The sequence below is a fragment of the Bos indicus genome, chromosome X (genome assembly GCF_029378745.1).
Source record: "Bos indicus isolate NIAB-ARS_2022 breed Sahiwal x Tharparkar chromosome X, NIAB-ARS_B.indTharparkar_mat_pri_1.0, whole genome shotgun sequence".
Classification (NCBI taxonomy): domain Eukaryota; kingdom Metazoa; phylum Chordata; class Mammalia; order Artiodactyla; family Bovidae; genus Bos; species Bos indicus.
The window spans coordinates 98,469,823-98,495,956 of record NC_091789.1 but is presented as its reverse complement, the minus strand read 5'-3'; the positions used below and the strand labels follow the sequence as shown (position 1 = coordinate 98,495,956).

The 26,134-nt window shown below is 45.9% G+C and overlaps 1 protein-coding gene across 12 annotated transcripts in view; it reads left to right on the top strand.

Moving 5' to 3' along the window:
• KDM5C (lysine demethylase 5C) overlaps positions 1-26,043 on the top strand; it is a 31,019-nt gene extending 4,976 nt beyond the window's left edge. For 2 of the 12 annotated variants that reach the window (XM_070783615.1, XM_019955765.2), the window contains 24 exons: positions 1,682-1,804; positions 2,095-2,265; positions 2,625-2,756; positions 3,494-3,617; positions 3,724-3,905; positions 4,943-5,101; positions 6,811-6,930; positions 7,058-7,216; positions 7,843-8,024; positions 8,111-8,273; positions 14,227-14,346; positions 14,458-14,652; positions 18,933-19,114; positions 19,204-19,328; positions 19,456-19,603; positions 20,210-20,315; positions 21,253-21,611; positions 22,203-22,341; positions 22,825-23,004; positions 23,144-23,281; positions 23,465-24,064; positions 24,347-24,425; positions 24,560-24,759; positions 24,868-26,043. In XM_070783615.1, the coding sequence (XP_070639716.1) occupies positions 1,682-1,804; positions 2,095-2,265; positions 2,625-2,756; positions 3,494-3,617; positions 3,724-3,905; positions 4,943-5,101; positions 6,811-6,930; positions 7,058-7,216; positions 7,843-8,024; positions 8,111-8,273; positions 14,227-14,346; positions 14,458-14,652; positions 18,933-19,114; positions 19,204-19,328; positions 19,456-19,603; positions 20,210-20,315; positions 21,253-21,611; positions 22,203-22,341; positions 22,825-23,004; positions 23,144-23,281; positions 23,465-24,064; positions 24,347-24,425; positions 24,560-24,759; positions 24,868-25,227 (4,446 nt within the window). In that variant the 3' untranslated portion in view covers positions 25,228-26,043. Of the gene's footprint in view, positions 1-1,681; positions 1,805-2,094; positions 2,266-2,621; positions 2,757-3,493; positions 3,618-3,723; positions 3,906-4,942; positions 5,102-6,810; positions 6,931-7,057; positions 7,217-7,842; positions 8,025-8,110; positions 8,274-14,226; positions 14,347-14,457; positions 14,653-18,932; positions 19,115-19,203; positions 19,329-19,455; positions 19,604-20,209; positions 20,316-21,252; positions 21,612-22,202; positions 22,342-22,824; positions 23,005-23,143; positions 23,282-23,464; positions 24,065-24,346; positions 24,426-24,559; positions 24,760-24,867 lie in introns of all 12 variants that reach the window. The other 10 variants (XM_019955763.2, XM_019955764.2, XM_070783617.1 and 7 more) reach the window with 8 other exon arrangements.
• Positions 26,044-26,134: the final 91 nt, after the last annotated feature.

The following is a 26,134-nucleotide window of genomic DNA, read 5'->3' as shown; positions in this document are numbered from 1 at the left end:
GAGAATGCCCCAGAGCAATGAGAGTAGATGCTCTTAAGCCAGTTCCAAGTAAAATCCTGGAGTTTCCCTTGGAAGATGTAGATTAGAAGTATGCTACATACTCCTCTCCCTCACTTTTATGTATCTTCAAGCCTTAATAGATGTCTATGGGTATGGGGCTGACTATTAGGCCCAACCAAATACCCATAACTTAAAAGGTTACTTGTCTTTTAGACTGCAGATCCTCAGCCTTGGCACTATTGACATTTTGGGCCAGGTAATTTATTGTCATGGAGGGCTGTCCTGTGCATTGTAGGATGTCTGTCATCCCTTTAGGATGTCTGTCAGCCCATTAGATACTAGAACATATTACCCTCTCCCAGTTATGGCAACCAAAAAATGTCTCTAGACATTACTTAAATGTCCTCTGGAAGGCAAAATTGCCACTTATTGAGAATCACTCTTCTAGAGTCAGTCTAGGTACTGTTCCGGTCAGGGCAAAAATCATCTTTTGTATGGGATACAAGTTCCTTAGAGAGATGGATCTGACCAGGTCTCTTGGGGTATAGGTAGGGCAAGGTGTAGCCTACCATAGGACAGGGGCAGGTTTTCTAGAGTGAGAGTGCTGGCTAATGAAGGGGCGAGGGGCAGGCATGAGGCCAAGGTTGGAAAGCTAAAGGGTTGAAGTAGAAGGATTAGGGTTCCTGGCCCCTTAGGGATTCTCATAGCAAAGGAGCCATAGGATATTCCTTTCTATGGCTAGACCTTACTTTTCCTCATCTATGAAAGAACTGTCCCTGTATCCCCCTAATGGGATCAGAGCAAAGCAATGAATGGTAAAGACTTAACCTAGTTCTCCCTAAAACTAGGCCCTCTGGCTAGGGTGAGGTGGTTATAGACTTGGGGAGCCCTTCTTGGGTCACAGATTTCAGGAACACATGGCACATGCCTTGTTCCTAGGATCTTTTGCCCACATTGGGTCCTGGGTAGGTCAGGTACCAGTGCTGCTGTGGTACACCATCTCAGTTCTTTAGGCCATTTTGTCTTTAGCATGCACTCTCACCCTTTGGCCATCATGGAACAAATTTCATGGTGCATGTGAAGAGGTGAATGTTCTTTTTCGGAGCCTTCATTCTCTGAAACATGCCTAGAGCTTAGATATAATTCTGTAGTTTCCAGAGGGCATTCACTGTTCCTGTCATAAGTCTACTCTTCTGGGGTGAGTGGACTGGGCAGTTGTTTTATTTCCCTCCTAATCAGAAAACAGGGGTCCAGAGAGTAGAACTAATTTACTCAAGACTATATAGCAGATTATTAGCAGAGGAAGAGCAAAAACTTATTTGACACTCAGGTTTCTTGGTACCTGCTGTGTGACTTGAGGAAGCAGAGGCTCTGTAAGAGATGATGATACTCACACAGCCCTGTCAAGGAGACTGAGAAAGAATATATGTAAAGCTTTGGCTGTTGTGACTCAGCCTGCTCTGTTTTGGGACCTTGGGCTTCTCCTGTTGACTGGAAGATGGCAAAGATAACAGAGGTGGGTGAGGTACTACCTAGAGTTGAGGATCCAGTTCACTGGGAGAGGCCTGCTGCTCTGTAGATGAAGTGGGCTGCTCTGTATCCCTTCTCCTGCCCTAAGATTAGGCCAGAAGATGGTCAGGTACAGGGGGAGGCCAGCCTCTCTGAGCCATTTCTTCTCCAGGCCCAGACGAGAGTGAAACTGAACTACTTGGATCAGATTGCCAAATTCTGGGAAATCCAGGGCTCTTCCTTAAAGATTCCCAATGTAGAACGGCGGATCTTGGACCTCTACAGCCTCAGCAAAGTAAGAACAGGTTTTTCTCAAAAAACCTCCCCACCCCACGCCTTAATATCCTTGGTATTCTGGGGGCCACCTTGGTTTGGATATTGGATCTCTAGGCTACAGTGGAAGGGGCACAGCCTGGTAGCACACAAGCTGTCATCAGAACTTCTTGGCATCCCTTGGCTGCAATTTGAGTCTGAGTGGTGGAGGTAGGAGGGGGTAGCCTCCAGTGAAGTAAGGGGATGGAGTTGTCCTCGTTCTTTCTGTACCCACACACAGCAAATCACGTCCCTTCCTGCTTGTCCTTACAGATAGTGGTGGAGGAAGGTGGCTATGAAGCCATCTGCAAGGACCGTCGATGGGCTCGGGTGGCCCAGCGCCTCAACTACCCACCAGGCAAAAACATTGGCTCCCTGTTGCGCTCCCACTATGAACGCATCGTTTACCCCTATGAGATGTACCAGTCTGGAGCCAACCTGGTGGTAAGAATGCCAAGCCAGGGTGGGAGTAGGCTTTCTTCTGCCAGATGCAGATTTCCACACTTGCTCTTAATGGAACTGGTTCAGTGGAGTGGACTGGACATCTGGAGAGGTCTGAAAGAGATGAAGTCTGGTTGTTGGGGAGATGTTTGGAAGGAGGGATGATATAAGCAAAAGCATGAGAATTCTCAGAGTGTGTGCTGGTGTCAGTGGTAAAGACCAGTTAGGCAGGGCCTGTTGGCAGGGGAGCGGGGATGAAACCACAACTTTGGTTGCCATTGGGGGGAGGGTAGAGGGAAGTCCTTGCTATTGGGGGCTGGGGCCCCATGCCCTGACCTTTACCCTTCACCTATCCCCAGCAGTGCAACACACGTCCATTTGATAATGAGGAGAAGGACAAGGAATATAAACCTCACAGTATCCCCCTTCGACAGTCTGTGCAGCCCTCCAAGTTCAACAGCTATGGCCGGCGAGCCAAGAGACTGCAGCCTGATGTGAGTGCTTCCCTACTTTTAACAGAACTTGAGGGGTGAAGAGAGTTCTTTCCCTCTGACCAAGACTCTTCCCTGTTCCACTCTCCCTTCTCTTGGTTCTCTGAGTTCTGAAAAGTAGTGTGCCTCTTTCTGGCTTCACTCTTGCTCTTCCTCTACTCTCAACTGAGCTTCTGAGCTGGGTTTTGATCTCTTTGCATAATATCTTCCCTGTGTCTGCTGTTTTTGCCTGCCTTGTTCCTTTCCTGACTCACTCACTCTGCTTATAGGAGAAGAACTCTCTTTCTCCTTACACCTATATTCTAGCCTCAGAAAGAAGCTTATATGTCAGCATTCTTCTGGGCATTGGGGCTACAACAGGAAAGAAGATGGACACTGTCCCTGGGCTCACCAAAGCATGTAATTTACCAGACCATGTTAGTCTCTGCCATTTATTGGTAGTGTCAGATACTTAGATTTCTTTATGTATATCTTTCTCAAGCCCCTTGTAACTGTGAGATAGGAGTTAATATTCTCATTTTACAGTTGGAAAAACTGAGATCCATCTTAATTCCATTCCAGGAGAGGGATGAGGAGGGAGCTCACTTACCCTCAGTCTCCAAAAAGCAATCTAAATTCTTGCCGTGGCCCACCTGTGCTTCAGGCCTGATATGAACTAGTCAGGACTATGATACAGTCCAGGCTGTTCTTTTAGAATGGGGCAACCTGCAATCTTGATTCATTTCCTTCTTTCCTCCTAGCCGGAACCCACAGAAGAAGACATTGAAAAGAATCCTGAGCTAAAGAAGCTGCAGATCTATGGGGCAGGCCCCAAGATGATGGGCCTAGGCCTCATGGCCAAGGATAAGACTCTGCGGAAGAAAGGTGAGGCCTGACAGGCTGGGGAAGTGTGAAGAATGGCCTCACCTGGGGAGAGGAGGCGGGGCCCTAACTGTTCAGACTTGTACTTTAGAGCTATTCTCTCTCCCAGATAAGGAAGGGCCTGAGTGTCCCCCTACTGTAGTGGTGAAGGAGGAGTCAGGCGGGGACATGAAGGTGGAGTCAACCTCACCCAAGACCTTCCTGGAGAGCAAGGAGGAGCTGAGTCACAGCCCAGAACCCTGCACCAAGATGACCATGAGGCTCAGGAGGAACCACAGCAATGCCCAGTTTGTAAGGACCCAGCCCTGACTTCCTAATGCTCTGCTTCTCATCCCTTCAATGAGCATTTCCCCAGCATGGCACTGGACCAGGTTGCATTAAACAGAAAAGTGGGCCTGGTGGGCCCTGTCCTCAGGTAGCTCACTTAATTGGGGAAACAAGGCCAGCTCACATGGAACAAAGAACAGGAAAGGGTGATCAAGTGCTGTTAACATGAAGTGCTGGAAGGGTGCAGAGAAGGAGACTCCCTCTCCATTGTTTCAGGATAAAGGCTAAGCTCCTCATTACCATGCATGATCCAGTTGCAGCAGACCTCTAGCCTCATTCCCCAGCACTGCCCACCTTACTTCTCTGCTATAGCCACACTGAACTGCTTGTAGGTATGTTTGTTTTTTCCCTGAGACGTGCCATGCTTTCTTGCCCCATCCTTTGCACATGCTGTTTCTTCTGCCTGGAAGTTTCCCCCTGTTCTCTGCACCATTGCCAAATCTTAGTTTGCCTTCAGATTTCAGTTAGTTTCAAGTGTTACCTTTTCAGTGAAGTTCTTCCTCAAGGCTGTTCCTCATCTCCAGCTGATTTGTGTGCTTCCTCCTCTAGGTTTCCATAGTACCCTTTTATGGGGAGCTATTGGCAGTTTCTACACTGCCTTTTAATTTTTGTGAACTTGTGCTTCTGGACTATTGTATGCCTTTAGAAGGAGGATACTGTGTCTTACTTATCTCTGTACCATAGAGTCTGGCATAGTGTTGAACACCTAAGTGTTCAGTAAATGTTTATTGAATGAATAAAAATGGGGAATTCAGCCCTGAATCATAAAGACTCTGCTCTCACATCTCTACCAGTTAGTTTATTTGGGGAGATTCTTGCTTGCAGTTTAACTCCTGAGCTAGCATGACTAACCTGTACAAGGCTATGAATGATCCAGCCATCAAGCACGGTGGGTTTCTAACAGAGATCTCTGTGGACTAAGATACTGTCTGGAGGAGTATTATGTTTGAAAGGCTGGACGGGGCTTGGGTTGATGAACTGTTGCCTCCCTCCCCTGGCAGATTGAGTCATATGTGTGCCGAATGTGTTCGCGAGGGGATGAGGATGACAAGCTCCTGCTGTGTGATGGCTGTGATGACAACTACCACATCTTCTGCTTGTTGCCTCCTTTGCCTGAGATTCCCAAGGGTGTCTGGCGGTGTCCAAAGTGTGTCATGGCGGTAAGGACTTCCCAGCCCCAATCTGTGTCTGCCTCATAGGCTGTCCTTGCCTTCCTTCATCTGGTCTTATTGAAAGCAGCCTCCTAGCTCAGCCACAGTCTTATGTTTTGGGTCCCTGAGGTTGGGCTAGGTTGGGCAGAGCTTTGGGAGAAAGAAGAGGAGGACATTCAGCCTGTGTTCTCTGGAAGCTCTCAGACCACCTGGGGAGGTGAGATTCATAATTAGATTGTATATGATGACATATAATCAAATGTTAAATTGTGTGTTAGAAATTCAGATGTAGAAGTTCAGAGGAGAGGAAAGTGACTAAGAGTAGTAATCAGGGAAGGTGTCAGCAATTAGATTTGGAGGACAGGAATATGAATTAAAAAATGTCCTTTTGATTTTCAAGTTTTTTATTTTTTATTTCTTTTCGAAAGCTCTATTGTAATAGTCTGGTGTATTTTCTTCTCATCTTTTCATTGTTGCGTATATATAACTATCTTTAACAGGTTTGGGATCATACTGTGTACTTTCATTTGTTACTTTATAATCATTTTTCTGTATTATTCATGAGTATGATTTCTTGTAAAGGGTTCATCATGTGGGTATAATATTTATTAGTTATTTTCCTTCTGTTGTGATAATTAAATTGGTTTACACTGTTGTAGACTTCAGTTACAAGCGTTGGGCAGACTTTCTAGACTGGGGGATGGAGGAGTTCAGGAGTAAGGCTATGTGGGGATAACGTACCTAGTGCAAGAGAGGCAGTGAGGAGAGCACCTGAAGCAGCAGTGAGGGCTAAGAGGCCTGGTAAGTCTGCCAGTTTCATTTCATGAGCCTTTTACCTTGATCCAAATTCTGGGTTGCTCGTCTACATCTTTCCCTGGCTTTCTGGGAGAGTAGATGTTGATAGTCTCTCACCCTGTCAGCTGTGGTCATAGTGTCCAGGTATGCATGTGCACGTGGACACACACACACACTCACACGAGGAAAGAGACTGGGGCAGTGTAACGCCTTGGTAGTGGTGGGGATTCCTTTAGGGAGGAGTTTGAATGCCAACAGTATCATAGACAACAAAGATTGTCAGGTCTACTTAGCTCTCTTCTTTAAGTGGTCTTGGGCCGGTGAACCAGGTTGACATTTAGATTTCAGACATGAGCAGAAGGTGCGTCTGCCTCGGGTACATACAACTCTCATCTAAAACCATGAATATAAGTATAAAATGAGTTAGACATATGTCCTGTTTTATGAGACAGTCTAAAGAGCAGAAAGTGTGGAGTTTGACACTAAGGGTTGGTGCCTTTGTTTCCCATCCTCCGAGCTACTGGAATATTCGGTGTTGTTTTCCCAGGCCTGTAGTTCCAGTCTCGGCATAAAAATTTCTCTAAGCATCCTGTATAAACTCACATTTTGTCTTGAAAGAAAGATAGTGACAGAAGAGAATGGGGTAGCATATTAAATCAGAGCCCATGGTTTAGATAGTCAAGTCCTGAAGGAAGAGAAGATAAAAGCATGGTAGAAGTGCATGTGAGGAGTGAAGAGACTAACTGCACTGAAATACTAGGAGAAAAACATAGAGCTATGATGTGAGACCTGCCTCAGGGGCCTTAAGTACAAACCTAGGGCTGTTCTCCCTCCTGATTCCTACCCCATATTCCAGCTCAGCTTTTGGGGATTCTCCACCTCTTTGCCTCTACCTTGGTGACATGTTCTCCTTTGGGTTTCAGGAGTGTAAGCGCCCCCCTGAAGCCTTTGGCTTTGAGCAGGCTACCCGGGAGTACACTCTGCAGAGCTTTGGCGAGATGGCTGACTCCTTTAAAGCCGATTACTTCAACATGCCCGTACACGTAGGTGATGGAGGGCTGGGGTAGTGTCAGGGCTAGGTTCATAGGTGTCTGATGGTCTATAGCTCGCCTGGGTCAATGGGGCCAGGATATGATGAGCCACAGTCATCAGCTACCCCTGTTCCTTTAGATGGTACCCACAGAACTTGTGGAGAAGGAATTCTGGCGGCTGGTGAATAGCATTGAGGAAGATGTAACTGTTGAGTATGGGGCTGACATCCATTCCAAAGAATTTGGTAGCGGGTTCCCCGTCAGTGACAGTAAGCGGCACCTAACCCCTGAGGAGGAGGTGAGTAGATGATTCATGGTTATATTCAGCTGTGTGACTTAGGCAAGTCCTTCAGTATCTGAAAGACCCAGTATCTCTGTAGGAAGGGGACTGTTATCCCTGCCTTATGTGTTGCTATGAGATTTAGATGGGATGATGTGTGTAAAGAGCACAGCCTAGTATCTTGCGTGGCATCTCCAGTCATGAGATTGGCTATTTTTTGTCTGTAGAATGGGAGTAGTATCCATTTCACAAATTTTATAAGAATTAAATGAGAAGGTATTTGAAGTACCTGTCAGAGTACCTGGCTCATTCATAAGAAGTGTTCAGGGACTGGGATTGTAAGTGCAGGAAATAAAGAGGCCCTAGGCCTGTATCACAAGGAGGGTACATTTTGGTCCAGAGCAGGGGCTTTTAACTTGCAGATACTTTTGTGAGTGGGCACATCTATAAATTTTCCTAAAATTGAAGTAAAGTGAAGTGAATCGAAATTTTGTCTATGCATTTGAGGGAGGCAGGGGGAAGAACATCTGTAATATTTTTTAGACGTTTCAGAAAGGTCTGTGACCTCAAAATTAAGGTTCCTTGGAATAAAGAACTCAGCACCTTAGCAAAACTCTCTTTTCCACAAATACCTGACCTATCAGGAGTATGCTACGAGTGGTTGGAACCTGAATGTGATGCCAGTGTTGGAACAGTCTGTACTGTGCCACATCAATGCAGATATCTCTGGCATGAAGGTGCCCTGGCTCTATGTGGGCATGGTCTTCTCGGCCTTTTGTTGGCATATTGAGGATCACTGGAGTTACTCCATTAACTACCTCCACTGGTGAGTGGGGTCCTGGGCAGCCAAGGAAGCATTCAGGGTGGGCTCTTTGAGTGCCCACTCTACGTGTCCCCTTTCTTTTTGGCCAGGGGTGAGCCGAAGACCTGGTATGGGGTACCCTCCCTTGCAGCAGAACATTTGGAAGAGGTGATGAAGAAGCTGACACCTGAGCTCTTTGATAGCCAGCCTGACCTTCTGCACCAACTTGTTACCCTCATGAATCCCAACACCCTCATGTCCCATGGTGTGCCGGTGAGTGCCTAGGAAATGGGCAAAGAATAGGAATGAGTTAGTGATGTCCTGTGTGGTGGTGGTGGTGGTCATTGTCTAGAATATACCCCCATGCCTTTCTCATTCTTACTCTCTCTTAATCAGACTGTAGGTTTGATGGAAATAATAGTGCTTAGAGATACAGTGTGATGGTGAGCCACCTCGGCCAGATGTTTCAGGGCAACGCCTTAGGGGTGGATTCCACCAGTAGAAGAGGGAAATGAAGGAAGGACTGGGCAAGACAAGTCTCCTTACTGTTAAGGGCACACATCATTGTCATTCACCTCCTGTTGATCATAACTTAGTCACATGGCCACATATAGTTGTGAGAAAAACTGGAAAATCTGATTTTTATTAAGGATGGTCATGTACCAGCTACAAATTGGAGGTCATGTTATTATGGAAGAGGGTGAGAATGGATATAGGGGGACAACTAGCAGTCACTGCTATACTTTCCATATTGTGACCCATCTTGGAGAAGTGAGTAGGTCTGTTTACTTATTTAACAGGTCAGAGTTCTGTGGTGGTAATTACTTTGCAAATACATAAGTGTATCACATCAAAATGTTGTGCACCAACAGGTTATATGTCAGCCGTATCTCAGTAAAGTTGGTGGGGAGTGGGGGGAATTAAGCTAAAAAAAAAATGCCAATATCTTTCAGCATTTAAAAAAAAAAAAGCTGAACTCAGAGTCCTGGCTTGTCCTATTCTCCTCCTCTGTAGTCTTCTCTCCCACTCTGGGTACACATCCTGGCTTACCTCTAAGAGGCTTTATATTCCTGGGAATTTCTAATGTTGATTAGCATCAGCCAGTTTTCTGGTATGGGTCTTAAAATAACCTGATCAGTAGTCCTGTAGGAATAGGATTGAATACATCTTCCACCTCTGCTTCAGTCTTACTCATTCTGTGGTTATACTTCTCCCCACTCCCTTCACCTCACCACTTCCCCTACACACACACCCCCACACCCCAGCCTTAGCTACCCTGCCACTTACTCTGATGTATGGGACATGGTAGACAGTCAGTACATACTGAATTAATCTCCTTGAAATTCCTGGTCACCTGAACAGCAGGTCTTTGGACTAGGTCAGTGGTTCTCACCAGAATTTCTTGCCTTCAGCTTGTTTTACTATACTATATAATCTGCAAGTGATACTTTTACACATTTTAGTGGTACTTAGCTAAGGATTGAGATACCTAGGAAATTAGAGGAAATGAATTCTGCAACAGTTCAGGTCACCTTCCTCCACTTGGGGGAGGTCGGGGGGGGTTACATTTTCCCTCTCTGCCTCACCCCGTTTGAAAATGACTGTGCTCAAGGTATGGAAATGATCAAGGGCATTTCAAGTTATGCTCTTTGCAAGTTAGACATTGAGTCTGACCTTTCCTCAGACTACTTCCTGATTCACAGCATCCTTTCTTTCCCACAATGTCAAGAATTGTACGAGTAGGAGAGGATTCTCCTTAAGGATTCAGACAGCTAAGATGCATATATATGTGTGTGTGTGTATATATATATATATATATATATATAATATATATAATATATATAGCTATTCAATCCTTGCCTCTTGTTTAAAAAAGTCTTATCACAGACTCTTAACATGTGCTCTTTGCATCCACCTCCATAGCATTTCTTCTGCTCATAGCCCCCCAGCTTCTCTGGCCAACTGCTGTTTCACCACCTCACCCTCTGTCTGCCCTGCCACTCCTATAGGTAGTTCCCAGCATCTCCAGGCTCTTTGGACTTGGCAGTATCCCCTCCATCAAGACATCTGATTTTTCATATTCACATGTTGGCAAACTAGAATTTAGCTAGCTGAAGCTCCCTCAGCCATCTTTGGTTGCCCCCACCCTACCCGCTACCATCTTACCCATCTTCCCCTTTGGTGAGAGAAGGCTATTTCTTTTTATAGATAAAAGATATATAGTATAAGTATTTTTATTATAAAAGAAACAGCACCCCCCTTTCAAAAAAAAAAAAAAGGAAATACAAAGGTCACCTCTATTTTCCTCCACATTTTGTTGTTTCCACCTGTTTTTTATGTAAATTTTGACATAACAGTAATCAGTGTATGGATTTTTATAATCTCTTTTGTTAAGTTTGATCATCTAGAATGGCTTTGTCCAGCTTGATAGCCACTAGCCACATGTGGCTGTTGAGCACTTGAAACATGAGTAGTCATAACTGAAATGTATTTAAAGTATAAAGCACATGTTGGATTTCAAGGTGTAATATGAAACAGTTTAAAATATCTCACTAATACTTCTGTATACCAGTTACACATTAAAATGATATTGTAGATATAGTAAATAAAATATATTGAAGTTAATTTTACTTTTTTAACGTGGCTATTAGAGAATTTGAAAAGTATTTGTGTGGCTGGCATATTTCTGTTGGACAGTGCTGGTTTAGAATGATTTTTGCTTCCTCACCATGAACTATTCATACCATCTTTTTTGAAATACAACTTTATTGCAGTATAATTTACATACCATAAAAATCATGCATTTTAAATGCACGATTCAGTGAATCTACAAAGTTGTGCTACCATTACTTTATTCCAGTTTTAAAACATTTCCATCACCCCAAAAGGATCCTGTGTACCCTTTTGCAGTCACTCTCCATTCCAACCCCTAGTCTCAAGCAACCACTAATTGACTGACTCTAAAAATTTGCTTTTTCTAGACAGTTCATATAAATGGAATAATATGTGGTCTTTGTATATCCGGCTTTTCATTTAGCATAATGTTTTTGAGGTTCATCTGTGTTAGAGCTTGTTTCAGAACTACCTTTTTAACGTGGACTAATATTATATTGTATGGATATACTAAATTTTGTTTGTCTATTCACCAGTTGATGGACTTTGGGGTCATTTTTTTAATAGCTGCAGAATGTGAGGAAAGTTTTTTAAAAAAAACTGTATAGGAAGAAAATAGTAAAGTGACATTGCCAAAATGAGGGTACAGGAGCATTAGGTTTTATTTCTGGCTCTGCTACTTGAGGCTTTTCTAGGACTCAGTTTTCACATCTATAAAATCAAGGCTGGGACTAGATCATTCAACAGATATTGCTGGAACTCCCTGTGTGCAAGGCCTCTGGTCAACACCCTGAAAGTAAATAAACCAATCCCTGCCTTTGGTCGTGTGTAGTTGAGTAGAGGACAGAGATGAGTAAACAACTGGAATAAAATATTATTAGGGGTGTTACAGAAGAAAAACAGACTGGGTCATTAGGAAGTTGAGGGAGGGAGGGGTCAGGAAAGTATTTGTAGAAGTGGCGACACTTGAAGGAAGAGTAAGAGTTTGTCTGTTGGGGCTATGGCTTTATCATGTAGATATGAGGATTTGAGTGAGAGGTTCTCAACAGGGACATTACATGATCAGATTTGCATTTTGGTTGGGGAAGACAATTCTGGTTGATAATGGGGGCCAGTGCGGCAGTACAAGCAGTAAATACTGATATTGTCTCTAAGTAGGCGTAGATTTGAGAAGAAAATGTATTGGAGGTAGGAGCTGATACATGACCTGAATAAATTTGGAGATTCAATATTGTTAGGATGCTGATTCTCTCCACATTAATCTAGAATCCTAGCAGAGGAATTGTGTTGAAGGCTATAAACCTTTTAGGTTCTTAGTATATATTAGCAATTTTGCTTTCTAGAGAGAAGTTATTGGTCCCCATACCTGCACTGTACTTATTTCAGTGTGTCTTCATCAGCGTTAAATGTTTGTCTTAAAAAACTTTGTAAGACTTCTTGGTAATGGTGGCAAACTAAACATACACATGGCTACTTCCATTCCTTATTGAAACTTCACTTAAATGACACAAAGGGATTTTTTTTTAAGGTAAAAAAAATCACAATGATGGGGAAAACAAGAGACAATGAAAAAATTCTTGAAACTAGGAAACAGGAAAACTGAAACTTAAATCAGTACCTGGAACATCTGCGAATCAATCTGAAAGCCGTGGGAACCTCACCCACACTAGGTAGCGGGAAATGTGACCCTCCCTCACTAGCAAAAGATTGTGAGGTGTACTTTTGAAATTGATCTCTGGATTGAGGTCTTTTAGGTACAATTGAGGTATAGTGAAAATACTAGAATTCATTGTATACTTACTGAATGTTGAGGTTCCCAGCCATCTTCCTCCACTTGACTCTTAGAACACTGGTAGCCAAACCTTTTTTCTTCGGGCACAGAAAATGGGTGAGTTTTCTCTGGGGACTCTTAACTGGCTCAGAAGGAAAGACCTAGAGTTTCCCAAACTAAGTGGCTTTACCCTGCAGTGAAGCTTACAGTTGACAAACTTCATCTCAGTACTCAGAACTTCTATTCAGTCTTTTCCTTTCTTACTTTTGAATATAAGTAGATAACCGAGAAAACTCTAGAACAAAGTAGAACCAAATGGTAAAAAAGCAGTTTGAACAGAGGGTAGGCTGGGAGAAATAAACTTCAAAAAGAAAAGGAAAAGAAACCTCATTAAAACTTTCAGAGATGAGCATATGTTGCAAACATAAAATAAGAACAAGATGCTATTTTAAAAGAACATGCTAAGAACAAAAAAGAGCTCTTGGAAATTAAAATTAATGATAACAAAAGTGGAAAACTAAATAAAAAGCATAGAAGATAAACAGTTAAGGATATCTCCCAGAAGATAGAATAAAAAGTTAAAGGCAGAAAAAGCTAGAGAAAATCAGAGAACTTTTTCTGGTAGTTCAATATTCAATAATTCTCTCTGAAAAGAGAATAAATGAAAACTGAAAGGATCAAATTATTAATGAAATTGTTTAAGAAAATTGCCCTCAACTACGAGAGTCTCCAGAATCAAAGGGCCTACCCAGTACATGAATGAGAATAGATCCATACCAAGGTATATCTGGTGAATTTTCACAAACACTGGGACCAGAAAACTCGTACAAGCTTTCTGAGAGAAAACTGGTTTCATTCAAAGCATTACAGATCAGAATGGCTTCAAACTTTCAAAAGCAACATTGGAATCCAGAACACTAGAACCATGCCTTCAAAATGATTTTCAACTTAGAATTTTATATGTGCCGTCAAATTATCAAATGTGAGAGTAGAATAGAGATATTTTTCTAAATTCTTCCCACTGTTTCTCAGGAAGCTGTTGGATGATGTGCTTAATTAACCACAGCAAAGGAACAAACCAAGAAAGAGGAAGACATGGGATCTAGGAAACAGGAAATCTGTCATGGGAGAGTGACAATCCAGGGAGGGCAGCTGGTCCAAATTGTAACAGATCATAAGGCTCTATCAGAGATTGCTACAGAAAGGTGAAAAGTGATAGAGTTTTACATTTGTCAAAAAGGTTGGGATTAACTTACTAATACATGCATAGAAAACTAAGCAAATTGAGAAATAGAAGGCTGTTTTTAATATAGTCTTGAGGCATGATATTTAGAATTGTTAAGGTGAATGCCAAAATAATCAGAAGAGGTGAAAACCAATGGCTGTAGGAAATGGAGAATGGCAGGGCCTGCTGATTTTATAACAGATTTTGTAGAACCACTTGGTGTGAAACTGCTTACATGACTGGTAACAAAAATTGTTACTGAGAAAGGAATGGCCAGCTTAATGGAAAGTTATATTTTGAATTTTTATAAAAATTATTAAGGAAGTTGAAATATTTTGGTATATTTCCTGCTTTTGACTCAAATTCTCTTTTTTTAAAATTAATTTATTTATTTTAATTGGAGGCTAATTACTTTACAATATTTCCTGTCGTCACAAATCAAAACCTTGAGAACAGAGACCAGTGGTCCTCTCTGTTGGAGTTGGAGGATCTGGGAATCTGTTGTCAGACCATTCCCTGAGACTTTCCTTCCTCTCCTTGAGGACTCTGCACTTAGATGAGGTTTCTGTAGACTATGGAAAACTTTTATCTCAGCGATCTTGGCTTTTCTTCCTCAGGTTGTCCGCACAAACCAGTGTGCAGGAGAATTCGTCATTACCTTCCCTCGTGCTTACCACAGTGGCTTTAACCAAGGCTACAACTTTGCTGAGGCTGTCAACTTTTGCACTGCTGACTGGGTGAGTCTGGAGTGTGATGAGGGGTGGCAAGGAGAAGCAGGAGGGTGGTAGGGAAGCTGAGGCACCATGGCCTCCAGACTTGGCTATGCTCAACCTTGAACCTGACCACAGCTGCCAGCTGGGCGCCAGTGCATTGAGCACTACCGCCGACTCCGAAGATATTGTGTCTTCTCCCATGAGGAGCTCATCTGCAAGATGGCTGCTTGTCCAGAGAAGCTGGACCTGAATCTAGCAGCAGCTGTGCATAAAGAGATGTTCATCATGGTGCAGGAGGAGCGGCGTCTACGAAAGGCCCTGTTGGAGAAGGTGAGTGGTGGGGAGAGTGTACAGGATTGGGTACCCTAGTCTGGCAGAGATAGGAGAGGAGGAAGTAGTAGTAGGCTCTACTCTTGGGAAGTACTGAAAAGAACTAGACACATCTAAGTTGAAAACTACATTCCATTCTCTACCATTTACTAATAACTGTTGGCAAGTTAATTTACTTGACTGAGCCTCAGCATCCCCATCTGAAAAAAAATGGAATTATAATAGTGCTTATCTTTTTGGATAGTTGAGTGGATTTAAGTTGTTAAGTGGGCTTCCCAGGTGGCTCAGATGGTGTAGTGTCTGCCTGCATTGAGGGAGACCCAGGTTCTATCCCTTGGGTCAGGAAGATTCCCTGGAGAAGGAAATGGCAACCCACTCTAGTACTCTTGCCTGGAAAATTCCATGGATGGAGGAGCCTGGTAGGTTACAGTCTATGGGGTCGCAAAGAGCTGGACATGACTGAGTGACTTTACTTTCACTTTCTTTTCTTTCAAGATGTTAAGTAAGTGACCCATAGCAGGTGCTGGTATAGCTGCTATTCATGATTATTTAAATAACCCAATAAGATCAACTGACATAACAAAACCCCCATTTGCTGGTAAGCTTGGACAGCCTTTTTAGGTTACCTAACCTTTCATAGTCTTACTCTCCCACTCTATAAAATGGGAATAAATACCTCTTGTGAGGTGGTTGTAAAGCTTGAGTAAGATGATTTATGTCAAAGCATCTATTACTGCACTTTCAGTGTAGCAGCTGCTGTTATTGATAATATTAATACATGAACAAAATAATTGAAATATGGGACATTAAATGCCATTTTATTGCAGTTCAAATGGTTTAGCAGTTCAGATTGGGTTCGTGTTACTGAGTAGAAGGCAGATAGATTCCTCATAACTTATCAGTTTTATTTGAAGGTGAGTGGGACTGCTGTTCATGTAGTTTAGCTGCCTTAAAGCTCCAAACTTGCTCAGTTAGGGAATTGATTTAGTGAGAGTGCTCCATAGGATGCACAAAAGAATGCTGGTCTTGAGGAATCCCATGCTGGATCCCTTTTCTTAAAATAAGGAAATTTAGGCTAATATTTTCTTATTTTAAAGCTCATTTATAACTTCCCTATGAGCATGGGCTGTAAGAATTGCAGCTTTGGTAAGTGTTGGAGGTCTGGGGCCTATCAGTCTGTGGTATTAGTTGATGGGCTTTTCTAGGCATAATTTTTTCTCTCTGTTCAGTGCTGTTATTAAGTGATGACTTTGGGGCTGTGCTAGGCTATAGGAAGGAGCCAAAGTAAGGTGGGAAAAGTAGATGTTCCCATACTAACACTCAGAATTCTCTATTCTCAAATTCTCAGAATTTGGCCCTTACCTAAGAGAAGAATTCTGGAACCCCCAGTCTCAAAATTCTGTAAAAGATTGTGTGTGTGTGTGTGTGTGTGTGTGTGTGTGAGAGAGAGAGTCCTTTTCTAGCGAGAGGGCTCAAATTCTGTAAAAGATTGTGTGTGATTGTGTGTGTGTGTGTTTGTATATGTTTGTATATATGTTTGAGTCCTTTTCTAGCAAGAGGGCTCATAGCTTACATCCAGTTCTCTAAGGAGTTCATGATCCAGGAATACCTAGGGGGTTCACCCTAAGAGCAGCATTCTCTAGCTTCAGATTCAAAATAGGCTGTAGTCACATTCTCACTTTGTGCAAGTTACTCTCTCTAAGACTTTGAGATAGCCCCGTGAAATATGTGTCTTTATCTGAAAATTAGCTAATATCAGTAAATATTTGTTGAATGCCCATTTTCCCCCCTCCTATAGTCATCATGTTATAGATTAGACTCCCCCAAATCTATTTATTTTCTAACTGGAAGTTTGTCCTTTGACCAGCATCTTCCTATTTTCCGACCTCCCTAGCCCTTGGCCACCACCATTCTACTCTGTTTCTTGTTTGTTTTGTTTGGCCGTGCTGCAAGCCAGCTTGCAGGATCGCAGTCCCCCCTCCAGGGGCTGAACCCAGGGCATGGCAGTGAAAACCTGGGATTCTAACCACTAGGCCACCAGGGAACTCCTACTACTCTGTTTTTAGGAGTTTGGCTTTTTTGGATTCCATATATAAGTTATACTCTGTGATATTTGTCTTTTTTGTCTGATTTAACTTATATAATGCCCTCAAGGTCCATCTGTGTTGTCACAAATGGCAAGATTGCTGTCTTCCATATGGCTGAGTAATACATATTCCATTATATGTATATGTACATATACACATACATACACCACATCATCTTAATCCATTCATCCATTTATGGACTCTCAGGTTATTTCCGTATCTTGGCTATTGTGAATAATGCTGTAGTGAACATGAGAGTGCAGATATCTTTTTGAGATCCTAGTTTCATTTCCTTTGGAGTATACCCAGAAGAGGGATTGCTAGATCATATGGTTAATTCTATTTTAATTTTTTGAGAAACCTTCATACTGTTTTCCAAAGTGGCTGTACCAGTTTGCATTCCTACCACAGTGCACAGTTTCCCTTGTCTCCACCTTCTCTCCAACACGTTATCTCTTTTCTTTCTGATGATAACCCATTCTGACTGGTGGGAGGGGATATTAATGGTTTTGATTTGCATTTTCCTGGTGGTTAGTAATGTTGTACATTTTTTCATGTACCTATTAGCCATTTATATGTCTTCTTTGGAAAAACATCTTTTCAGGTCCTCTGCCCAGTTCTTATTTGGGTGTTTGGGGTTTTGCTGTTGAATTGTATGAGTCCTTTATATACTTTGGATGTTAACCATTTATCAGATAGACAGTTTGCAAATATTTTCTCCCATTCCATGGGTTGCATTTTCATTTTGTTGATGATTTCTTCTGCTGTGCAGATGCTTTTTAGTTTGATATAGTTCCACTTATTTATTTTTGCTTTTGTTGCTTGTGCTTTTTAAATATACTATGTATAAGAAATCATTGCCCACACCAATGTCCAGGAACATTTTCCCTATATTTTCTTCTAGGAGTTTTATGGTTTCAGTTCTTACATTTAAGTTTTTAATCTATTTCAAGTTAATTTTCATGAGTGATATAAGATAAAGGTCCAGTTTCATTTTTCTACCTGTGATTATCCAGTTTTCCCAGCACCATTTATTGAAGAGACTATCTTTTCCCCATTGAGTATTCTTGACTCCCTTGTCAAATATTAGTTGAGTGTATGTATGAGAGTTTATTTTTGGGCTTACCATTGGTTTATGTGTCTATTTTTATGTCATTACCATACTGTTTTGATTACTGCAGCTTTGTAATATAGTTTGAAATCAAGAAACTTGATACCTCCAGCTTTGTTTTTCTTTCTCAAGGTTACTTTGACTTTTGAGGGCCTGTTGTGGTTCCACTATTCTAAGTGCTAAGATACTTTTCTAAGTCCTTAGTGACTTTACCTTTGTTAATCCCAACCCAATGAGGATAGTACCATAGTCTCCATTTTACAAAATAGGGAAACTGAAACCCAGAGAGGTTTAAATAATTTACTCTATATCAACACAGCTGGATTTGTAATGTGCAATGGACTCATATGAGCAGGGTTTGTAATGTGCAGAGCACATCTGTGGCAGGGTGGGATTTGTAATGTGCAATGGACTTACACAGAAGTTAGGTCAGTACAGAAGACAAAAACTGTTAGAATCAAAATTTCTCTCTAAAATCCCCAAAATTGCTCATAATGTATAGCATTATCTTGTCTTTCAGTTACTCCAAGATAGCTGGCTTTTCCTCCATTTTTGGAGTGGATTGCTTTTTCTTCATCTAATCAACAGTAAAGTCATTGGCTTAGGTTGGGAACTTTAAACACTGGATACAAGCACATAGAGTTTATTTCTCTTAAGTTGTAGATGTGCATGTAGTATGCTGCTAAAGCAGCCAGCACAGTGCCTAGAGCACAGTGGGCACTGAGTGCCTGGAAGCTAGCATTATTCCCCAGTACACGACACTTGTCTTGGCCACTTCCACATATTGCCATCTCTCTGGTGCCTTGGTCCACATTTTCCTCACCTTCTTCACCCCTAAGGCCCTTTCTGCTAATCTGAAACTTCCCTGATTTTTCTTCCTCTCAACCTACATTGATCTTACCCTGCTTCATATGATTACCCAGCTTTGAGAGTCTGGACTTCACAGAGGCAGTGTGATCTGTGGAGTTTTGTCTCCTTCATAGCTCCTAGCACAGATTTGAGTCTTTTATGTGGAGCTCAGTGGTGGCTGAGTTAGGGGTTTCTGCAGCCCTGTTCTGGTTCTATATAATGAACACCCCCAGGGCATCACTGAAGCTGAGCGAGAAGCTTTTGAGCTGCTCCCGGATGATGAACGCCAGTGCATCAAGTGCAAGACCACGTGCTTTCTATCAGCCCTAGCCTGCTATGACTGCCCTGATGGCCTTGTCTGCCTCTCCCACATCAATGATCTCTGCAAGTGCTCCAGTAGCCGGCAGTACTTGAGGTGAGCAGGGGGCCTACCTGGGGGAAGTGGGCTGAGGAGGGGGATGTAGAACTGGGCCAGATGTGCTCTTCCCTGTCCTCTTCCTGTAGGTATCGGTACACCTTGGATGAGCTCCCTGCCATGCTCCATAAGCTGAAGGTCCGGGCTGAGTCCTTTGACACGTGGGCCAACAAAGTGCGAGTGGCCCTGGAGGTGGAGGATGGGCGGAAGCGCAGTGAGTGATGGGGGGACGGAGGGACTCCACAGGCAAGTTCTATTCCCTTTTCTTCTGTACCCTCCACCCCCTTCCTCTGCCTTTACTCAATACTGCCTACTCCTTGCTGCTCTTATTCTCTCTCCAGGCCTTGAAGAGCTGAGGGCACTAGAGTCAGAGGCCCGTGAGCGGAGGTTTCCTAACAGTGAGCTGCTGCAGCGACTAAAGAACTGCCTGAGTGAGGCAGAGGCTTGCGTGTCCCGGGCTCTGGGGCTGGTCAGCGGCCAGGAAGCTGGGTATGGCAGCGTGAGGCATTGGGCACAGATAGCCTGCTGAGGAATGAGCACCTTAGGAAAGGACTGTTGGCAGGGGGTGGTGGTGAACTCTGAGTACCATTAGCAAGTGACATCAACAGGAAGCTGACAAGCACTGTCATTGGAAGAACTGGGGAGGCAAGGAGGCCAGGCAGCTAGAACGGAGGGGAGTACCTCAGTGCTAAGAAAGTTAGGATTGTTTCTTTTTATCAGTACCTGAAGGTACTGATTTCAGACAGGCTGAGGTCAGGGAGTTGTTGGAGGTTTAGGGATAAGAAAAGGACACAGAAGCATACACTTAATCTGAGTTCACAGTAGAATATGGATTATAATTGTCCAGCTTCTGTTGCCATCAATTTCTAAGCTTTCCCCACCAAATAAATCCTATATTCCTCTCTTCTAATTCTTTTCCCTCATCATATGAACATGCATGTATCTTAAAACTCTCCCTCTAACCTGGGCATTTGCAGAGAACTGTGAAGTATGAGAAGTCAAGGTGGGCATGTATGAGGAAAGGTGTTGGGCCTTAGTACAGAGATGGAGGGAGGGGACTGGGCTGGACTTGAAACTACATGTGAAACTCCATAGCCCCCACAGGATGGCTGGTCTGCAGATGACCCTTGCTGAGCTCCGGGCCTTTCTGGACCAGATGAACAACTTGCCTTGTGCCATGCACCAGATTGGGGATGTCAAGGTGAGGAGGGGTGAACTTGGGGTGCTGCTGAGGGTTTGGGGGAGGGGAGGGGGACCTGAGCAGCAGGCCACTCTTGACTTCTTTCAAAAGTGGCAAGTATTTGGGCAAGACAGGATACACCTGTGAGTAATAGAGGTAGGAGACAAAGGGTTCGCAAACTGCCTGTTAGAAATGGGATTTGAGGGCCAAGTGGCAAGGGTACAGATACAGGATGCGTAGTCAAGGAAAGGTTTCCTCTTCAAGGTAGAAGAGGTGAAAGGAAGTAACAAGGGTGTTTCTGTGCCTGGAAAGCGGAGTAAAGTTCAAGAAAGTACAGAAATAGGGTGGAAAGAGCAATGGACACCAGTGTGAGTGTAGAGATTGTGAGAAGGCCAAGCATAACAACATTTTTAGGACAGAGGGTCTCCTGATGATATACATCAGAATCCTCTGGGCGCTTAAATAAAGCATAGACTCCTGCTGCTGCTTAGTCACTTCAGTCCTGTCTGACTTTGTGCGACCCTATGGACTGTAGCCCGCCAGGCTCCTCTGTCCACAGACTTTTCCAGTCAAAAGTACTGGAGTGGGTTGTGGTTGCCATGCCCTCCTCCAGGGGATCTTCCCAACCCAGGGATCAAACCCGGGTCTCCTGCATTACAGGCAGATTCTTTACCACTGAGCCACCAGGGAAGCCCTTTAGACTCCTGACCGATCCCTATTAAGAATCTCAAGGAGTGGACCCAGAGATCTGTGTTTTAAAATGTCCCAGGGTATTTAGTGGGCACTGAGTATTAGGAACCACTGCTTAGGGCCTGGCGAAGGAAGAGTGCCTAGACCATGCTAGGTTCTCTTCCCAAATACTGAAGGGTAAGAAGGTAAATAGGGCAGAGGTACGTGGTGGTGGGATCTCTGTGTGGGCTCTGCTGAGGAGTTTGTTTTTTTGTTTGTGTCCTGGTAGGGTATTCTGGAACAGGTGGAAGCCTACCAAGCTGAGGCCTGTGAGGCTCTGGCCTCATTGCCGTCCAGTCCAGGGCTCCTGCAGTCCCTGCTGGAGAGAGGGCAGCAGCTTGGAGTGGAGGTACCTGAAGCCCAGCAGCTCCAGCGGCAGGTGGAACAGGCACAATGGCTGGATGAGGTTAAACGCACACTGGCCCCGTCAGCCCGAAGAGGCACCCTGGCTGTCATGCGGGGACTGTTGGTAGCAGGTGCCAGTGTGGCCCCTAGCCCTGCTGTGGACAAGGCCCAAGCCGAACTGCAGGAGCTACTGACCATTGCCGAACGCTGGGAGGAGAAGGCCCACCTCTGCCTGGAGGCCAGGTAGGTCTAGCTTCTTCTCCTCCCTGCTCTACTGCATCCTTCAGAGTTTAGCAGAGAAGCTGAAGATGATTCCCATGGGTGGCCTTGAGCACCAGACTCCTGTATTGGTGTATTGACTATCCTATCCTCCCCTTTTTTGTTTAACTCTGTGTTACACGTAGAGTCAGAGGTAGTCTTATGGAGAAACAGAGATGGACAAATGCAGAGCTATATAGAGGACTAGCTCCACAGGCTGACGTGTGCGCACAGTCATGAGAAGTACCAACGAGCAGATGAACACCTGTCAGTAGAAAGCCCCACACATGGGACAGTCTGACAAACTGCAGTTCCCAGATTAATACTACAGGTTGTGTGTGTAGGCACTGCCAGCAGGTGGACAGACTGGTGGACAAACAGCATGGGGATACGGCAGAAGTTTTGGTGCGTGCAATATGGAACAAGCAGAGACTGACAGCCGCTTGTAGGCAGAATGCAAGCAAGTAGGCCCAAGTGGCAGCCACAGGGGCTCATACTGCTATACCCAAAAGTCAGGCTGGGCTTCTGGTCACAGAGACCATCCCAGACTGAGGCCTCTTTTTTCCCTACCTTTAGGCAGAAGCATCCACCAGCCACGCTTGAGGCCATAATTCATGAGGCAGAAAACATCCCTGTTCACCTGCCCAACATCCAGGCTCTCAAGGAGGCTCTTGCTAAGGCCCGGGCTTGGATTGCTGATGTGGACGAGATCCAAGTGAGGACCCTGTTGCCCCACCCACCCTTCACCCCAGATCTTCAGTCCAGATGGGAGAGATGTCATACACTGCGTTGTTCTGGGTTGAGTTCGGTTGGCTAGAGCGAGGAAGGGGGCATAGCACATTGTGAGGAGGCAGAACGTGCTTGGTGAGCAGTGTGAAGAACGGTTGCGAGGCTGGCCTGAGGGAAGATAGGATGCTGGTTAAGATGAGAATGGTAGGGGGCAGGGAGGCTAAAAGAGGCCAACCACAACAGCGTAACTGGTCTGGTGGTCCTGGGGACTGCCTGGATATCTGGAGGCTGATCCAGTGGATGTAGGAGTTGGAGGAGAGAGCCAAGTAGGCATACCTTCCTTAGGATGAGTCTTTTCTTCTGGCTCAAGACTGTGAGTCCAGTCCATCTTCCCAATTCAGGGCCAGGGACAGAGTAGCATCAGTAGATGCTGGCGAGTTGAATTGAGCTTTCTCTTGCCCTGTCCCAGAATGGTGATCACTACCCCTGCCTGGATGACTTGGAGGGTCTGGTGGCTGTGGGCCGGGACCTACCTGTGGGGTTGGAGGAACTGAGACAGCTAGAGCTGCAGGTACTGACAGCGCACTCCTGGAGGGAGAAGGCCTCCAAGACCTTCCTCAAGAAGAATTCTTGCTACACTCTGCTGGAGGTGAGGCCTGGGACCTGACCCACAGCCTCTCCTGCCTCTGACCCAGATGAGACAGCTCATGTGAGAATGTGGGTTTGGGGGCTTTGGGTATGGGAAGGAGGGGAACCCCAGACATTCCCTTTCTGCCTGCCTGCCTCAGGTGCTCTGCCCGTGTGCAGACGCCGGCTCAGACAGCACCAAGCGCAGCCGTTGGATGGAGAAGGAGCTGGGGTTGTACAAATCTGACACAGAGCTGCTGGGGCTATCTGCGCAGGACCTCAGGGACCCAGGCTCTGTGGTAAGGAGCTTAGGCCCAGATGGGGAGAAGAGTCTGGCAATGATAGTATCTGAGCCTGGTGACCATGGGCAGACCGCTTGCTCCCTGTGCGTCAGTACTCTTGGTTTGGGAGTGGGGTGTTCATGGTGCCAGAGAAGGAGGGTTGGGGTGCTGACCTCTCCTCCCCTGTCCTGGGCACGGCAGATCGTGGCCTTCAAGGAGGGGGAACAGAAAGAGAAGGAGGGAATCCTGCAGCTACGCCGCACCAACTCCACCAAACCCAGTCCACTGGCATCATCGACCACAGCTTCCTCTGCAACCTCCATCTGTGTGTGTGGGCAGGTGCCAGCCGGGGTGGGAGCTCTGCAGTGTGACCTGTGTCAGGACTGGTTCCATGGGCGATGTGTGTCGGTACCCCGCCTCCTCAGTTCCCCAAGGCCCAGTCCCACCCCATCCCCACTGCTGGCCTGGTGGGAGTGGGACACCAAATTCTTGTGTCCGCTGTGCATGCGCTCACGGCGCCCACGCCTGGAGACCATCTTGGCACTGCTGGTAGCGCTGCAGAGACTGCCTGTGCGGCTGCCTGAGGGTGAGGCCCTACAGTGCCTCACAGAGAGGGCCATCAGCTGGCAAGGCCGTGCAAGGCAGGCTCTGGCCTCTGAGGATGTGACTGCTCTGTTGGGACGGCTGGCTGAGCTTCGCCAGCGGCTGCAGGCTGAACCCAGGCCCGAGGAGCCCCCTACCTACCCTTCAGCCCCCGCCTCTGACCCTCTCAGAGAAGGCAGTGGCAAGGATATGCCTAAGGTGAGCTGTGCAGCCCAGCTCTTTGACCCTCAAATTCCTGTCTCCTAGCCCTTGCCCTTACATAGGCTCCAGCCCTACTACCCCTGCTCTCTGACTTTTGGTCTCCTTTGGCCTGGCCTTCTTGCCCCATTCTGCCTCCTCTCCAGATCCCTGTAATGCTCAATGCTGGCAGCCTGTGTCTGCCCTTCTCCAGGAGGTGGAGGGTCCCAAGTCTGAAGTTGGGGGGCAGCAGTAGGACCTGGTTCTTCAGTTGTCACTACCTTTTCTTGATCTCTTTGGCAGGTGCAGGGGTTGCTAGAGAATGGAGACAGCATGACCAGTCCTGAGAAGGTAGCCCCGGGGGAGGGCTCAGGTAAGAGAGGTAGGTCTAAGTGTGGGTAGGCTGTTAGTGGATCTCACCAGAGTGATCCCTGTGGTCCTTAGCTCTGTCTTGGTAGGGGGCAGGGGTATAACCAGGAGTAGCCTCTAACACAACCTGTCCCCGCAACCCCCCAGACCTGGAGCTGCTGTCCTCGCTGTTGCCACGGTTGACTGGCCCTGTGTTGGAGCTGCCTGAGGCAACCCGGACCCCCCTAGAGGAGCTCATGTTGGAGGGGGACTTGCTTGAGGTGACCCTGGATGAGAACCAGAGCATCTGGCAGCTGCTGCAGGCTGGGCAGCCTCCAGATGTGGAGCGGATCCGCACACTTCTGGAGGTGAGGAGAGGACAGGTCATGTGCAGAGCTAGGAGGTCAGGCGGAGCAGTCAAGGAGCTCAGGCCTGACCACTTGTGCTGCACCTCTTTTTGCCTGTTGTGATCACAGCTGGAGAAGGCTGAGCGCCATGGGAGCCGAGCACGGGGCCGGGCACTGGAGAGGCGGCGGCGGCGGAAAGCAGATCGGGGTGGGGAGGGTGATGACCCAGCCCGAGAGGAGCTAGAGCCAAAGAGGGTACGGAGCTCAGGGCCAGAGGCCGAGGAGGCCCAGGAGGAGGAGGAGCTGGAGGAGGAGACTGGGGGTGAGGGTCCACCCCCACCCCTGCCCACCACTGACAGCCCCAGCACCCAGGAGAATGGCTTGGAGCCTGCACTAGGGGCCAGTTCAGGCTCCTCGGGCCCTTTCCCCACTTTGACTCCCCGGCTGCATGTGCCCTGCCCACAGCAGCCGTCTCAGCAACAGTTGTGACAGTGGCTGAGCCTAGCACAGACCCCAACAGAGACCCCTTGGCCTCAAGGATCCTCTTTCTGACCATCAAGCCTGCTTCTTGGGAGGTGGGCGAGTAGGGGGGATGACCACCCCAGCCCACCCCTGAGTCCCTTGACTTTTATATTCTGACTCCAAGGTATTGTTCAGACCTCAGCTCCTGGGGGCTGGCCCCTGGAGTCCCCCTCCCTGGTAGCCTCTAACCAGCATTCCTAGACACCTGAGGCAGATAGACGGATGGGCAGGTGGCAGGGGGGTGGCTGGGGCTGGGCCAGCACCATTCCAGAGAGACAGCCAGTGCATATGCAAACTGGGGGAATCTCCTCTCCCTTCTCTCCCCAGTTGTGGCCCTGGCCAGGCCATGCTACACTAACCTCACCTCCCCCCTTCACTCTTCCTCCTCCTTCCCCCCTTCTCCTGCCTCCATCCCTCCCCTCACCTTCTTCTTCCTTCCCCTGACTTCCACCCAGGAGGAGGAAACTTCACATAGCTGTGCTCACAGTTTATTATTTTAAATAAATTTGGTTGGGGAGCTGAGGAGGGCTCCCTGAGATCTGAAGAAAGCTTTTGGTGCTTGTCCTCATTACCACCTTGACCTTCCCTCCATGTCCTGCCCTGTCTCCTTTCCTCCTCCTGGGTTCATGTTGTAATAAAAGATGATTGTTGGTGTGTAATTAATTTGTTCAAAAGGAAAAAAAGGCAAAACAAGAAACTTGGTTCCAACTGAAGCCTATTTTAATTTTATTTTATTATTTTCCTCTTGTTAGAAATAAAACCCTTAGCAACATTTTTTTGAAACATGTTTCTGAAGTGCATTTCTCTTCGGAAGGTCTCCATCACCTGTCAGTGGAGGAGCTGTGGTGCTGGTGGAGCACAAGGGCTGAAGCCA